The sequence below is a fragment of the Manacus candei genome, unplaced genomic scaffold, assembly GCF_025592945.1.
Source record: "Manacus candei isolate 608988 ecotype Guabito, Panama unplaced genomic scaffold, ASM2559294v1 h1tg000008l, whole genome shotgun sequence".
NCBI classification, from domain to species: domain Eukaryota; kingdom Metazoa; phylum Chordata; class Aves; order Passeriformes; family Pipridae; genus Manacus; species Manacus candei.
The window spans coordinates 28,876,034-28,893,084 of NW_026138056.1; the positions used below are offsets into that span (position 1 = coordinate 28,876,034).

General features: G+C 37.6%; 1 protein-coding gene across 4 annotated transcripts in view; it reads left to right on the forward strand.

Annotated features, from left to right (window-relative positions):
• Positions 1–15,410, forward strand: part of ZC2HC1A (zinc finger C2HC-type containing 1A) — a 67,433-nt gene extending 52,023 nt beyond the window's left edge. For 2 of the 4 annotated variants that reach the window (XR_007900294.1, XR_007900297.1), the window contains exons 10-11: positions 6,464–6,627; positions 15,098–15,410. Coding sequence is in view for 2 of the 4 variants with exons in the window: in XM_051770491.1 (XP_051626451.1) it covers positions 6,464–6,554 (91 nt within the window). In the remaining 2 variants the exon portion in view is untranslated. Of the gene's footprint in view, positions 1–6,463; positions 6,651–15,097 lie in introns of those variants that run through there. The other 2 variants (XM_051770491.1, XM_051770514.1) reach the window with 2 other exon arrangements.
• Positions 15,411–17,051: the final 1,641 nt, after the last annotated feature.

Genomic DNA, 17,051 nt, shown 5'->3' on the forward strand with positions numbered 1-17,051 from the left:
ACTTGACTGTGGCTGGGGATGAAACCTTTGGGGAGAGAATAAAACTGAAATATTTCTGTAGAATTTCTAAAATGTTAGGTCTCCCACTTCTCTATAATACCTTGACAATTTTTGGACCTGACCGTTTTAATAAGAGATATATTGGCTTTACTATGTAAATAGTTTGACTAAGACTCCAAATAAGCGATCTCTGGAAAGAGTACAGGGCACTGCTGTAAATGTGTGCAGTTTTTTCTTTCACACTGTATTCAAAAACAACTTTTTAAACAATAAAAGAAGGTACTGCATAGCTAACACCTGAAAGGCACCAGTAATTTTATCTGTTCATGTGTGAACATATTCCATGATTCTGTTCAGTACACTTCCTGAGGATAGTTTCTTTTTTTTAAAGTTTAAATTCAGATATCCAGTTGTCTGCTGACCTGGTCAAATTTATTCTTAGAAAAGCAGGAATTACATATAAACCTCCAATAGAATACTAAAATTGTTGGGTAGCTACATGATTGCAAAGTACATAATTTCTTCTTAAGATTCAGTTCTCTAAAGACTAAATACTTCTGAGAATGTTGCTGTCTTTTCTGTAGCTGTTACTTGTCAGCTTGAAAAGGTCTTTTGATCATGACTTTAGATTTGACTTTAGGCTGCTTGGAAACTTACAGCACCATTGATTATATTAGTGTATAACATTAGTTAAAAAGTTATAAATTTTTTATTTCATTTTGGAATAAAATGTACCTGCTGCAGTTGTCACAAACTAATGGGACTCAAGAAAATGTGGCCACTGTTATTATGTTCTTATTTTTAAGAATAAATGTGTCTGACACTTAAATTATTCTCAATTAACTATGTGGGATGGGGAGAAGAAGAGACGTATTCTCCCCTATTCCTCCTTCTAAATAAATTAACTGTGGTTCGGAGTTACATTTATTGTGCACCCAAAACTCTGATTGATACTTGGGTCTGGGAAGTTCTGATCTTCTGTTGTATTTAGGCAAAACCAAGGGATCTAATCTTGTCATTGCACAAGAACACCCATGTTTTTGAATTACTGTTGCTACTTTTTTTTTCAGTGCTCACCTCAATGACAGGACAAATGACTTGTATACAAAAACACATGAACTGACTGATAAACTGATTATAATGCAGAATTATATCTTACATTCACTCAAATATATGTGTGTGTTTTTCTTTGGTGAGAATTAAATAAAAAGAAGAAAACAGTATTTCTGGAAAATTATTTAGATAAGAGTTGTGAAAGTGTGTGAAGCTCACAGGAAATTTTTATTATCAAGCTGTGGAAAAGAAGGGGTCATTACATTCTCTTCCTGTCTTGCTGTACAGGAAGATACTAATAAAGATTTCATCAAAAGCAATATGCCAAATAAAGGTATTTTGAGAAACCACCACCAGGAAGGGGAAGTTTCCTAAGAGCAGCACTACCAATGTGAAGGACATGGTGTGGTGTGAGGCAGTAGTAGTGGGAATCAGGCTCCTCACACCTGGCTGCCAGGGGCACTACCCATGTTCTCATCCCAGAGCCCGGTGCATGAATCAGGCTTTCCCCTGGCTTCTCTCAGTCACGAGAATTGCTTCTGGTCTTTGTTTGCTGGCGCCTGGGGTGTGCCTGAAACCCAGCTGGTACTGTGCCCCTGGGTCACATCTTCTGCTTGCATCAGCTCCGTGGCAGTGAGAGGCTCCAGTGGGCCAGTCCTCTCCACTGAGTGGAGGCTTTTGAGCTGGTTGTTGTCTGTTTTGGTGCCTCAGAGGAGACTGAATGTGGGAGAAATGAATATTTCAGCCGGGACAAATTATGAAAATCCTGTTCCTTCTTAGTGAGGCACAGAAGAAACAAGGACTTGGGGGTGGGTTTCTGTCAGTGCATGTTCTTTTGCTTTTCCTACTTTAAAAAATGCTATTTTAGGGAGGAGGGGAGGTGTGGTAGTAGACCAGCAGTGGTCCTTGAAGATATAAACCCCTATTGAAATTATGAAAATTTCATTGCATTTCAGGGCCTTGGAGTTTCCTTTGGTTTTGTTGTTGTGCTTTTAAAAGCTTCTTTTCCAAAATGATAATCAATTATATTTTATTATTTGAGTAAACCTATGTGTCTTTGAGTGGTCTCTCTTTTTTTACAAAATTACATGTACAATACAAAAAAGCATTTATGGAACTTTTTAATTTTCCCCTCTCTTCTTCATTGTCCATTATTTGTCTTGAGAAAATGTGTTTAGTGAGTTGGTTTCAGGCAAACTGTTCCTGAAATATTACTCTATTTTTTCCATTTCTTCAATTTACTTTTCCTTTTTTTTTTTTCTTTTTCCTTTTTGATTTTTTTTTTTAAGAGAACTGGAAGTCTTTCTCCTGGTTTTAAAGGCAGCCAGAGAGTCACCCTGAAAAGTTACAGCAAAGTCATTGGAGCCACTGTGCTGGGGAGTAAAATTAAATCTGCAATTTTTGAGAACCAGTGTCTACCTGAGGAATTAGTTTCAGACATTAAATCTTGGAAATATAGTACAAGGTGCTAAAGGGATTTTTTTATCTTTGGTTTGGATTAGTGAATGTGTGTATCCTGTTACAACAATTCCATTGAAGATTTAGGTCTGTTACTAAATCAATTGAATGACATTTTTTCTCCATCTGAAAGAAGTGTTTGGTTTTTTGGTTTGGTTTTTGGTTTTTTAATCCCTCCTCTGAATAAATGCTTTTTTTTGGAAAAGATATTCTGTGTCCTTCAAACACAACATAAAACTAACTTCTCCAAGTGTGAAAACAAACTTAAATGTGATTAATTCTGTGAATTTCAGGTTGTTTTTTTTTATTTTGCTACCCATTTCTTCCCAGCTTTTGTATAGTTTTACTTGATCAACTTTTACTTGATTTGTTTAGTCCAGCAGTATGTTTAAATCCATGCACTTAAAAAACCTTATGAAATGTACCCTTTACCACCAAGAAGCTGCATTTATTGCATGGTAGTAAATTATCTTGAAGAGGAAGTCTTCTTAAAACTGATTTAATAAAAAACAATCAATAGAAAGAAATTACTTGAAGCAGAGAACTCTTGTTGTGTGGACTTTGTGGGTCCAATTCCACAAGCATGTGTCTCTTTAATCCAATTAAAGCATACCTCACTTACATGTTTATTTTTAAGCAAAATATTAGTTTGCAGATTTGAAGCTTGAATGCAAAAAGAACGTTTTTCCTTCGAAGATTTGAGTTATCTCTGACATTTATTTTGCTGCTGTCTGGAGTCACCCTGAAATAATTCCAAACACATATCTATCTTTGAAGGTTACAAATTACATTGTAATAGTAGTGTAAACCATTACAAATGTGTCTTTCTCCATTGTTTGCAGTGAGTATGAGATCTGTGCTTTGTTATAGTGGGAGGAGATGGTAAGAAAGAAGAAAAATTACAATTAAAATATGATGTGTTAATGCAGTTTGCTCAATAAGCATCACTTGGCAAATCAAAACTGTTGGTGCATGCTGAGACCTGAATTTCTTTTTTTAACAAAGTACACTTATATATTACATGAAGATCAAGCCAAAACATTTTGTAAGAACAGTGTGCAGGTACTGAATCTTTTATCATATCCCTTTTAAAGGGCTGACTTGGAAACAGTGAATAGATATGTGTGTACTTGTTCTGTGGTGTTTGAGCCTTTTAGTACCTTTGATTTGTGTTTTCTCCTTCAGCAGGGGTAACAACACTGTCTTCAAAAGAGTGATCTGAAATTGTTCTAACCTACAGAAAAAGGATCAAATAACAACTTAAGCTTTAAAACTAAAGGGAATAAATGAGTGGTTAATAGTAGCTTTTTAAAAATTGTTTTAAATTACATTCAGAAATTATTCTCAAAATATTAAACAGTGGCAATTTTAAAAATGATGGAGAAGAACCAAAGCTAAATGTGATTTTCAAGACTCTCTTTACCTCATGTCCACTATTACTACTGTCTAATTAATCAGTCTTTAATAGGCTGTTGTGATTTGGAAACACGTTCTAGAATGTCACACTTCGCGTTGCAGATTTGAGTCTCTTTCAAGGTATTAAAAAGGCATGTAATTTTGCAACCAATCTTTCTCTGCAGAATTGTTGAAGAAATGTACCATATCTCTCTTATTTCTTATCCATGGCTTACTTGTTGAGACTCTGGGTCATACGGTTTTGGAAAGAAAAATAACTTGCCAGGAAGATTGAGTTGGGGCAGGATAAGTACAAGAAGAATGTCACACGGATTTGAGACTGGTATTTTCCCCAGGAGAACCCCAAGTATGTGTACACTTAGTACCACACTTCTGTACCAGAAGTGCCTTAAGGGATCATAAGACAAATGTGAGAACACTGTGGCACAGGGATCCCTTTCTAGGGTGTTTCTCAGAAGCAACTAAAGACAGTGTATATGATGCTGTGATGTCTGCAAGGCTTTTCTTCTGTGGAAGAAGATGTGGCAGTTCTAACATCTTAGAAAGCATTCCTGATTTAGGGGCCCAGGTTGTCAGTAATGGACTAGCACTCCTGAAGAGACCCATATCCCCCTGCTGAAACCCTTATTCACCTCCCTAAATGTCCCAGTCACACAGTCTTACCTAGACACATCTTCAGCTGCCTTGCTCACAGCCTTGCCCTAATCTTAACCATACACAGAAAAAAGGCACTAAATTGTATCATCTGGGGCAGAAAAGATAACAGACAGCACTGGGTGTGACACACACAGAAAATGCCACAGCTTCTCAGTGCCCATATAAAATACATCAGACAAAACAGGTGGCAAAATGTAACTCTGTCAGTCCCACAGAGTCAGCAGCTAAACAAAATGGTAAGTCAGGTGAGAGATGTGCCTGAAACAGGTCAGGCTGGAAGGGCTTTAGCAGCATGTCTGGAGGTGTAGTTTGTGCTGCACTGTCCCATGGGCCACACAGCGATTTCTGGAACAAGGCTATAAGCTCAACAGTGTGGAAAAGCTTCAGGTACAATCAGGATTGCAGAATACTTTGACCCCATTTGTAAGTAAAGCAACCTGTAAAGCAAGGCAACATATAAGCTGTGTTACCTTCCTTAGTAGGGGAGATCTGCCTGCTCCTGCTCCCCACAGTGCTCATGCTTTTTAAAATTAAATTATCCATTGTTTACAAATTGAAAGTGCTCCTGAAAGTGAGGACTGGAATTCACATATGAGTTTTATTTTTTATTATCTCTGTAGTAAGTGCTGAAGTGTTAGGAGATTAAACAAAATCACACAATACAAGTGTGGAAAAAGTGAATAAAGCATGCTTCTCTAAGTAAGATGCCTTTAGCTTCTATTATTATCAGATCAACCCAAAAGTCATCCTTTACTAAGAATAACTTCACCAAAAAAAGGTTGAAGGACTTTGTTTCCCTTCCAAGGCTACCTGGAGAGGAGGAGGTGGACCAGAATAGGATTTTTAAGTTAGCAAAAGCCCCTGGGATGACCCCAATGCTTAGCTTTAGTTACATGTAAAATTGTTTGTCCGATGGCTTTTTGGCTGCTGCTTTATTCTTGTGTTCCTTTAGTTTTAAACCAAATAAAGGTGTGTCTGTTCTCAGCCTGAAAATATTATTGATAGATTATTTTAGGAAAAGTTAAGTAAAAACTGGCTGGTTGACTTCTGAAAGGAGGACAGGCGCTGAAGGAAAATACTTGCTAAGATGTAACTTGTTCACTGTAGCTGCTCACAAATGAGAGAAAATTGGCATAGCTCACACAAAACATTTTTACTGTTCTAGTTAAAACTTGATATGATCTGTCAGCTGTAGCAAATATTTGTGCTGGTTTTTGCAGGTATCTGCCAGTGTGTGCCTGTGTGTGCAAATGTTAAAGGGTGCCCTTCCCTCGCTGTTTGAGGGTGCTTGCAACATAGTGGGAAAGGAGGATGTCTGTTCTGGAGCAGCAGAGAAATAAGTGGCAAAGGCTCATGGAAAGTGCTTCTTTGCTCCATATTGGTAGGCCCAAAATTAAAAGTGTTGCATCTGATGGAAACATTTTCATGCTGTTGTCCTTTATCAAAAAGCAGTCTGATTTCCGATCCTCCTTTTCAATAACCAATGAAAATTTTGCTTGCTTTCTCCTGTCTGTGCCATCTGCGAGATAATCAATATTTTGCCCTTGTAGAGGTATGAACACAGATTGATTTCAGAGATACATACTTCTGAATAGGTAGTATCAGTAGAAGTGTCAAGGTTGAAAGATAGTTTATTTGATTTGTAGAGTGATAACCAGATAAACTGGTAAGTGTATTGCTAACTGAACCCAGTGGCATGCACCACAATGATTATTATGCAGGTAACTGCTTCATCCAAGTGCCACTGTCACTTAGTGCTGTCATTAACAATTAATGTCGTGACTACACACTCAGAACTACCACTGCTAAGTGTCCTCCCAGTCGTTTCTCTGACATAGAAAAAGAAGCACGCAGATATAATTATTTTTTTATCTAATAGGTCATTTGCCACTTACCCTGAAGAAAATGACCCATTAGGTAGAAGTAAGGCTCCAAGTTTTCACAAAGTAGAAGATAATTATGGGATATGAAGACCAGTTAGAAACCAGAAGAATTATTTCTGTTATACATTTATTATCTCTGATGGAGCTTCAAGTCAAACAGGTCAGTAAGCCAAAAAATTTCTGAAATCTGCCCTTGGGTATTGAGTGATAGTGGTGGTCATAAAGTACCTGGTATTTTTTAGTTAAAATGAATAATTATACATCTCAAGATGCCATGTTATTTCAGATGGTTTTGTAAAACAAATACTGTTTAAACTTAGAAAAAAAAGATTTATTGAGCAAAAATGCTTTTTGCTTTTGACTGTCTCCCTTCTATGATAGAGATGAATACAGTTTTGATCTTACATTTTGATGAATACAGTTTTTGATCTCTGAAGTCACATTTGAGAATTCTGGGTAGGTCTTTAACAAAAGAAAGTTTCCTAAATTTGGCAACTTGCCAAAAAGTGAGAATACATATTCGGTCTCATCTCCAAAGCCACTAATTCCCAAACCATTCTGAGTTCCTGTCTTCTGCCTCCTAATTTAGGTGACCAGAGCACAGCTCAGAGGTTGGGAGAGACGTGTTATGCAATGCTTGTTTAGTGTGACAGATTTTGGCCAACACATAGCAACTGGAACTTAGCAGTCTAGCTAGTCTGCAAGTCAAATTCTGCATAGACATGTTTACCTTTTTGTTAGCTATAAAACATGTTTGGGGGATTACATCAAATACTGTGCTCTGATAACAGGAGCTGTAGTCTCGTCAATTTGGAAACTTAAATGGCTGATGCTTTACACACTGAATTTGTACAGGATAGTGGGTATGAAATTTTCCCTGTAGCTCATTGCTGTTTTAGGCCATGTCCTTAATGGATGCCAGTTTAACAAGGTGTAATGTACTTTATTTGAGATTATAACAATCTGACCTTCTGTTGTATGCAGCTATCTGAAATTGTATGTGCTTCACAAATGGATTAGATGACTTTTTATAGTAGTTTAACTTCTACTAATTCCTTCTAAATGCACTAAAATTTCCTAATGTGCTATAGTTTACAGATGTCTCCTTCTGGATCCATTCTCTGCATTCTTGGGAAGAATGCAATTAGAAAAAATAAACAAAACAACATGTGCAGAAGTGGATTACTTTGTGGAATACCTATTGTCTTCCTAGTTAATCCTAAAATTCTGGACTACAAATCTGTTCAGGCCTACTCTCACCACTCAGAGAAGTAGTGTCATAATGGTATGCGCATATATGAGGATGTTAAGTGCTGACAGTGAAGGACATGAAATCTTCCTTTATAAACTTCAGTGATTCATATATTAAGTAATCTACTTCCTTGCAGCACTAAGTCACACTATAATACAGGACTTGTTGGACATAAATCTGTTGAGCTTCTTTCATAGTTAGACCACAACTAATACCTGCTGTCTGAATATTACAAAAGCATCCCTCAGTGTCTCTTAAAAAGTACAGGCTTTACTTTCCTATTTGATAGAATCCTGCTATGGATTTTATACATGTAATACATTATTAAGTTATTGTACAGTTGGATTTTAACCAATTACCAGTATGCAAAAAACCCCTGTCATAGCACTAGTAACATTTTGTATGTAGTCACAGACTACAAAACACCTATAATCTTTGGTTTTTTCCCTTAGAGCTTCTTCCTTTTTAGTAGAATGATTATATAGAAATTGGAAAACCATCATATCAATCCTCTTCTCTGACAAAAATAAATGAGATTTTAGTTTTTGTATTCACGAAAAAAAAAAATCTCTAAGGCTGAATAGAATAAATAAGATTGTTAAAACCAAGACTCCCAGACCGTAGGACTATATTCAACTTAAGTCAATTTTGGAAATGTTTAATTGTTGTCAATATTTTGCTGAAGAGAGCTTATTTAAAACCAGTTAGTACTTGGCTTATATGCAAATATATTGTGTAAAGAGTCCTTCTCTCCATACTGCACTGTCACTGCAGCATCCTCTTCTTGTCAGCCTAATGCTATCTTTTAAGCAGTGCTCTCACTGGATTTGTACCTTCTTATCCTAAAATGTTGGTTTAATTGATTGTTATGAACAGCAAGTTGGCTATCATGAAGATACACAGTTCCTCCAAGCTTTGTGAAAATTGGCAGCTGGGTGAAAGAAACTCAATGCCTTGACAGAAGGAGTGGCTGTGATATAAACTTGCACTTTGTTGTAAATCAGATAATCAACATGAGAGAAGGAATTCTGAAATCTTGCAGTTTGCAGACAACCTGATAGGCAAAGCTAGAGAAAACCAAGCGTGGTTTGGTCCCCCTGTTTTGTTGGGTTTTTTCTGTACGTGGTGCTGTACTGCCACTGTGCAGGAGCAGGGCTTAGGAGTATGGCTGAAGTGTCCTAACAGAGCTCTGTACTTCTTCATGAAAGTTTTTCCTAGTGGAGCAGAACCGGAAATTGCTTGCCCTTTTCGAAGCAGCAAAGGTCAAAAGTGAATGACACTATGGTGTACTCATAGTGCTGTCCCTAGCTTTGTGTTGCCCTGACAAATTATGATAGATTACATTCATGACCATGTGTGAGTTTGTATGAGAGTGCATGTATGAGTTTTGCAGAGCTTAAAAGAAGTAGAGATGTTGGAATGCTGTTTTCTAGAGACCTTTTGCTGCCTTTGTACTCTGAAAATTATTCTGTGGGTTTGAAAAATGTAGCGAGAAAACATTTTTGCAGACATGGATGCTCTAAATATTTGTTCATTGAAGGGTTTTGAAATTCTTGCTGCCTTAAGACAGCTGGCTGATCATGTTGAGCAGGCACTGCTCCAGACACTGTGTGCTTACAGGATGGTATCTCATGCAGTTCTGCAGAGTAGATGGGGATCTTGTGTGACTGCAAAAGGAAGTAGTGTCTTTTGTATATCTGTTGTGATACAGCCCCATCATAAAAGCACTTGAGAACTTCCATTAAATAAGGGTAATGACCCCTGCAATATAATTACAGCCAGCCAAGTCTACTCTCTCAATTGAAAAAAAAAAACAACTAAACAAACTTGAACAAACTATTAATTTTACATGATTTTATTTGCTGTTTTTCATATGCACCCTACTCTCAGGATTTTGGGGGGGGGTGTCTGTGTGTGTGTGCTTATTAGGTTTCATCTTCTTCAACAGTATGACACGGAACTGTGGTGGTCTAATACATGAGATATATTTTAAATAGATTTTTACCTAACTTAATTTGTGAGGATTATATTATATGAACAAAACTCCATGATGGTGGATATTTACCTTTATTGTCATGATTTTGGGTATAGCCATGTCTGAAAGATATGGACTTTTAAAACAACTTTTCAGGCTTTAAAATTGGTGACAGTATAACCCCATAGTTTCTGTAGGCTAACCCTTCATTTCTGAACCTGACATTCCAGAAAGAACAAGGAACTGGGAGCAGCGAAATTACTCCGGGAGACTTTCTCCTACAAGGACATCGAACACTGCTGTTACAAGTAGCTAAAAGTAGTGTAATGCTGCTTGAGTTCTGTGTCTTGCACCACTTTTGCAAAACAGAGTTCCAGGCAGGGAGTTCCAGGCAGGAAATCAAGTTTGTGTTCCATGCTAACCCATGTATTGCCTAGGTGATGGAGACTGTGCTTTTAAGGTCTCAGATGCCATGGACCTGTAAGGGGTATAATCCATGCTGGAGGACAGGATAAATGCTACAACTAAACTCAATGAGCTAAGGAGTTCTGGGGGAAGGAGAAGAGAAATAAGTTTTTCAATAGGAAGACGTGAAAGATCTGCAGCTGGTAGGAGTGAACCAATACAAAAGCAAAACACGAACTAGTGAGTGTGACTCTAAAGAAATGAATAAATGTTGTTTTTTTCTGTGCCATCTCTTTCTGTGCTTTTCCCATTACAATATGTGTGGACAGTGCATTTTCTTCTGTCCTTTATGACTTTTGCCTTGTGCCTTGGACAGCCTCATTCTGGCTTCATGCTTCAAAAAGACTTTTGCTCCTCCTTCATTTCCTGTTATATACTTTCTTGATTTCAGATTATTGAGGAACCATAACTGATCTCTTTTAAAGTTTCCTCTTTTATTTTTTTTGATGGTTCAATTTTTTAATTTTTTTTTTGAGGTGTACTTCTTTTCTGCCAGTGAAATACAATCAGTTCCTTGAAACTGGTGTCTTCTGTCTTGGTGTCCACTACTCTTCTTCCTCTTTTTTTCCCCAGAAAAGTTAAAGTAGCACATAATGAGTCTACTACTTGACCTGCCTATGTATGCACAGCTGATTCTCCTAGCAGCACTGCTGACCATTTGAAGTCTTCTCTCACTGCTTTCTTCACATTCTCTGCCAAACTCTTCCCTGCAATCATGAGTAGAATTTGCTTTTCTTCACCAACACCAGGAGACAGACTTTTGGACAACTGTATGGGTAACTCTTCTGACAGGATGCTATGTCTCCTCACCTTCACCAGGTCACTTGCAGCATAAAACATTCCACTATCCCCCTGTGAATGGTGTGCTCTCCTGGTACAAGGCAAAAGCATGTCTTTTGTCCACCAGGCTTAGTCTGCCACTCATCCAGCCTGCATGAATTACCCAATCCAATCTCAGCTATGCAAACTGGCCCAGGCAATCACACTTCATATTTAACATGTTTAGAGGTTTCTCTTCAGATTCCTACATTTGTTTCACTGGTACAGATGTCTGACATGTTCTGTAGAAGAACTGTTTGGTTTAATTTCCTCGCCTTATTTTAAGGAATAATCATGCCAGATCACTTTCTCACTTCTGGGCAGAGAGAATTGGCAGATCATCAGGAAAAACATTTCCTATGAAGAGAGGAAGTATTAGTGGTAAGACGCTGTTGAAATACAGATCCAGAAAGAAACAACTGGAGCATATACAAGAAAAATAAAAGTTGACAAGAACAGATGCAGGCACTTGACATTAAGGAGGCATAGATCGTCTGGTGCAAAAGGAAGTTAATTGGCTGAATTTTGTCTACCAAAGACAGAGAATGGGATTGTTACTCAGATAAATCTAGAGACTGAGCACAATGGGAAAGAGTTAGATAAACTAATGGGTGATTGATGCAGGTAATTAGTTTGCAAATAACTCAGGCTAGACTCTGGAAGATGGCTTCTAACCAACAGAAGAAACCACATTTTTGTATTTTAGCCTTTAGCCTATGTTATGGCAGAGATTGAAAAAAAAATGCCGTAGGAACAATATGAAAACACTGTTGCTAGGAGATTGTAAAAGACACAATAAAATGGCCTAATAGTACCTTCCAGTCCTGAACTATAGAAAAGACTTACAATACACTACAGGCTGTCTCTTATACTCACTTTCTTTTTTTTTTTTTCTGATACAAGCATTTTTATATCCTTACCTAATTAAAAGCAAGAACTGATTTAGCAAAGCCACACTAATGTACCTGCTGTGATTCTTTGAAGCTGGGACTTAAAAAGAGTAGTTTTCTGGTGAGAAAAAACAGTGTTTCTTTGATTTTAATGATTATTTAAAGAACTAACTGGTAACTCCTGGTTTTGTTTAGTTTATGCTTTGTCTCCAAGAACTGATTACTCATCTTAAAATCAATGGTTCCCTATTGACAAGCAATTAAGATATAATTTGATTACCTACATACAAATAAAATATTGTCTTGGCCTTTAATGATGGTGAGAAACCAAAAATTGTGATTTCATCAGAGTTTTGGAGTTTTTAGCAAGACAAATGCATAATTTTTTACATTCCTGTAGGCCTCTCACAAATTTCTTTTTATGCATGGAACAATTTGCATTATGGAATTTGTGTTTATGTTCAAGTGTGAAATAAGGAGGCGCACTTGGGTTTTCATTTTGTTTTGATTTTTTGTTTTATCCTTTCATATCATATTTTAAAATATATTTAAAATATTTTAAAAAATATTTTTGCCAGAAAAAATATGATTCTGGACGAGTCACCTTTTCTGAGAACTCTGACTCCCTAAGAACCACCAACATTAGCAGCATCAGTTCTGCCACTTAATTCTTCCAATTAGGAGGCTAAATTTCTGGTAGATGTGAATTTACTGATTATGAATTGCCTCAAAATACTGAAAGAAGGCATTGCAAAGACCAGTCACAAGAACAATAATTAAGGTATGTTGTTCTTCTTGACTAATCTTTATTTGTCCTTTCACAGGTTCATGTTACTGCAAATTAGATTCTTTACAAGTGGCATTTGTTTTTCTGGAAATTAAAAATTGAAAATAAAGCACATAACAAATGTAAGAGAAAACATATTACCACCATAACACCTTAAATTTATGAAGGGCATGAATTTTCAGAAGATGTTTGGGTTTTCTGTCAGATTTCACTAGTACAGAAGTTTCAAATGAAAATTATTGCTTTCTCTGAAGGGCCCCTGTACTCAGTGTTACTATTATTTACGTTATTGCTGGCATGAGTGTTCACACAGTATGAAGGATTAGGCTAACTGAACAGTTGAACTGGGGATAATTAAGTAGCCTGCTGTGGATTGGATTTGGATTATACAGATGTATTCAAGCCTAGAGTACATGTGGGAGGGGTAGGAAGTGTCCACTCTTTCTCCAGGAGCACCCATATTCCTTATTTTGGCTGCACTTTCCTAGGAAGCAGTTGTATTTATTTGTTCTCTATGCAGACATGGAGGGAATTTCAACATTTCACTGTGCTGGAACACACAGAGGCCTGTGTGGAGGCTGGGAAAAATGCAAGTAACCCTCCTCTAAGGGATGCTTCTGTGTAAAATCATACACCTCTCTTATTGACAGTCTTGTGGATTGGTTTTTTTACTTATCAGTTGCAATATCTATTACCACTATATAGACAAAAATAGAACACATCATATAAAAATTACTTGCTTTAGTTTATTAATGAACATTAAGACTAGTAAGTGGCATTTTAAGTGCTACAGAACACTCCTGTTATGTCAGTAATGCCATAACTATCCTTTTTGTATTTATAAAGATGTACAGCTTTCTTTTTTAAAAATAGTTTTTGTAAAAAAAATTGAGTTTTCCATGTGGTTTTTCCTTTAAGCGCAGTGATGAATATGGCACGTGGTGGAATTCTGACCTGTTGCTTATTTTGATATGCCATATCAATTAATACCTCATATAAACATCACATAGAAAACTTAATGTGAAAGTGAAATATCAAGGTATTCTCTCACCAATCAAGCTCAATGTGGGAGCCAGTGGTAAGGATTTAAGTCTGGATGATGCCTTTTTTTCCCACTGGTTCTTGTTTCACTTTGCATTTTCTTCTGCTTAATGAAGGAAATAAAGGACTTCAGATCATGAAGGACCATCAAATAAACATGAGCATTTAGTAAGATGATGTCATATTTTATGGATCCATGGAGACTTGAATTGAAATATGAAGGAAGGAAAAGAAAATCTATATTACTTCTGTATATGACATTAGCTATTCCCTTACCAGGTTGCAGTGTCACTTTTTTATTTCACTCCTGTGAAAGAGGCACAGCAAAAAGAAAGGAAACATCTCAGAAAACAACCACAGAATGAAATATAAATATTGCCTTCAATATTGGTTCTGTTTATTTTAGAGGTAGTCGTGATTTTTGTGATGCTGAGGGAGAGCTCTGGCAAGAAGAGTATCTTCCGTCTTCAGGTCTGGTGCATGGAGGAGCTAGAGGTTGGTGGCAAGGTGGATATCAGATAGGGAGAGTCATGGAAGTACTGAGGAGGGAAAGGAACCTTGTGAAGCTTTGCTGAAGTTTAATGAAGAAATGCAGTATTGTGCTGTTGAGTGGGGTGGTTTAGTGTAGGAAGATAGTGTAGATGAAGGAACTACTTTTTTAGAAATCAGAGCGTGAGGTCCTTTTGATCGCTTTAGTGAAATAGTTTGTCTTATTAGTATGCAGACTTTAGGGCCAGGAATATATAAACGTGTCACCGATATGTCCTGTGCATAGCGAAAACGTTGCCTGTGGTTCATCCTCCACGAGAGGGAGCCAGAACTGTCTTTAAAATGTCGGCAATAAGCCCTGTCAAACAATACAGCCTAAACTCGACCTGAGGCTCTGACATTGTCTTCTGGCAAAGCCAGTGTTTTGCTCAAACGCCGGTATACATCGAGGTGCTTCTGCACGGGCTGTGCCCACCCTCGCGTCAGGGCAGCCGAGGCTCCCGGTGCCGCATGGCAGCGAGAGAGATGCTCTGACCCACCCTGACTCCCGCCACCTCCTCCTCTTTCTTCCTGTATACTCGATCCATACTGTGCCGAGAAATTATTAGCAGTGCAAAGAAATTCTGCTGTGGCTGTGCAAAGATGCAAGTGTCTCATTGTTATTAGCCCTGTTGGGATAATCAGCAAAGAATGCAGTCCCTTATCTGCAAATGTAGTTTATTGTTCTGCATAGATAGCTGAGGCAATAAATGCAGGAGGCAAACTGGGGGGTGAAAATGGAATTAAAATATGCAACATCTGGCTGTGCAATAGAAAGTAAGAACGGAGTTTGGATCATTGAGCTGGATGCATGAAGCTGTACTTCCTACTGACTCAAACTACCAAAGCCTCTAATTGCATTCCTTCTTCTAGGAATACATGTGCTACACAGACAGAAAACAGAAAATCAGCTAGCGGATGGTAATGGATTTCAGAACAACCTGGAGTTTTGAAATTGACTGCAATAAAAATTAACCGATCTGAAATAAGAGTCAGGGATACTAGAAAATGCCACCGCTAAAAAAAGATTCTTTGGCAAGTAAGTGCCCCTTAAGGAGGTCAGCTGGAACTGCTGGTTGAACACAGGAAGTGTAAACCAAATCCCATGCTGGAAATGTGGAGCTAACTGAGCAAGGGTGTACACTGAGAAACCTGTCAAGACACTTTTTTCCAGGGAGGTTTCTGGGTCAACAAGTGTCCAAAATCTAAGGCAGAGTTCTGCAAGCAGGAAAACCTGTAGGTACATTAAAAAAATGAGAAGTTATGGAAAACTTCTAAATGAACAAAATAAATATGTAAGGTTGGAAGGGACCACGGTGGGTCATCTAGTCCAACTTCCCTGCTTAAGCAGGCTCATCTTAGAGCACATGGCACTGTCTGTATGTAATCCAAACAGTTCCTGAATATCTCCAGTAAGGGAGACTCCACAACCTCTCTGAGCAGCCTTTCCAGTGCTCAGTCACCTGCACAGTAAAGAAGTTCTGCCTCATAATCTAGTGGAACTTCTTGTGCATCAGTTTCTGCCCACTGCCTCTTGTCCTATTGCTTGGCACCACTGAGAAGAGACTGGCTCCATCTTCTTGACACCCTCCCTTCAGATAATTCTAGACACTGATGAGGTCCCTCTAAGTCAACCTTGTGTCTGATGGACCCAGTTGCCAGCGCTGAGGGGCATTAAGGGCTGCTTAAAAGAATGAATGAAAAATTTTGACTTAAGGCAGGGGATATGTTCTGGATTGTAAAATATTGTTGTTATTTGTGGGGCGGTGTGTGGATGTACAAATATTTGCTGCATCACACTCCAGGGTGGAATTGGTAACGTGCCTTCCTCTTACTTGTGTTGTAATGGGGGCTGTGGGAGTAGGGTGAAGCACTAGGCAGTATCTTGTTTGACTCCTGAAAACTTCACTTGACATATGTAAAACCAACCTTATTGTAACCAGAGACTAAATTTGGTGACTTTGGTTTTGCCAAGGCCAAAAACCTTTTTCATTCAAAGTCTTCTCGTACTATACATTGCTGCTGGTCTCTCCACCATCTTGCCCTTTGGTCTGCTAGAAGACCAAATTTTGGCAATTATCATTATCCTCATGATACTCTTGAGGATAATGCAAACAAAGGGAATATTATACATAAATAATAATATTGACATTTGCATGTGGCTCACAGTGTCCTTCAAATTACACTGAGCAAGGCTGTAATTCTGGCTTCTTTGTTGCATTTGCATGCTGTATGAATCATGACTGATTCTGAAAAATATAAAGTGCATTACTAGTAAGCTCAGACACAAAGTAATGTGTGGCTAAAACTTATAATCAGCTTACAATTAACACTTAATGCAAACAACTGGAAGATTGTATACCACCAAAATGCATTTAAAGCCCCAGAAATTTAATCTGTGCTCAGATTTTTATTCAGCCAGCTTGTTTTATTGAAAACATCCCTGAAGATTCAGTGCAGTACATTTTATCCTCTTTTTTATGATAGCAGTCAGATGACAAAATAGTTGTGTGGGAAGAAATATTGTTGAGGAAGCATCTTAGCAAGCATCTTAATTGTTAGGTAAAAAAACTTTCTGTTTGACAATGGAAGAAATACTTGCCAAATTCCAATATGAGGGTTTTTGAAGATTGGTGTTATATAGACATTATGAAATCATAAAGCAAACATTTTCAATGAGAAATATATTTCTCTCATTTGTTCTTTCTTTTTTTAATTCTTTAAGAAAGAAGGGCAAAAAATGCCCTAGGAACTCAGGGGTTAGCAAATATGCTGGTATACTTACTGAATTCAGTTTTTTTAAAGTAACAAAGATGAAGCAGAGGCT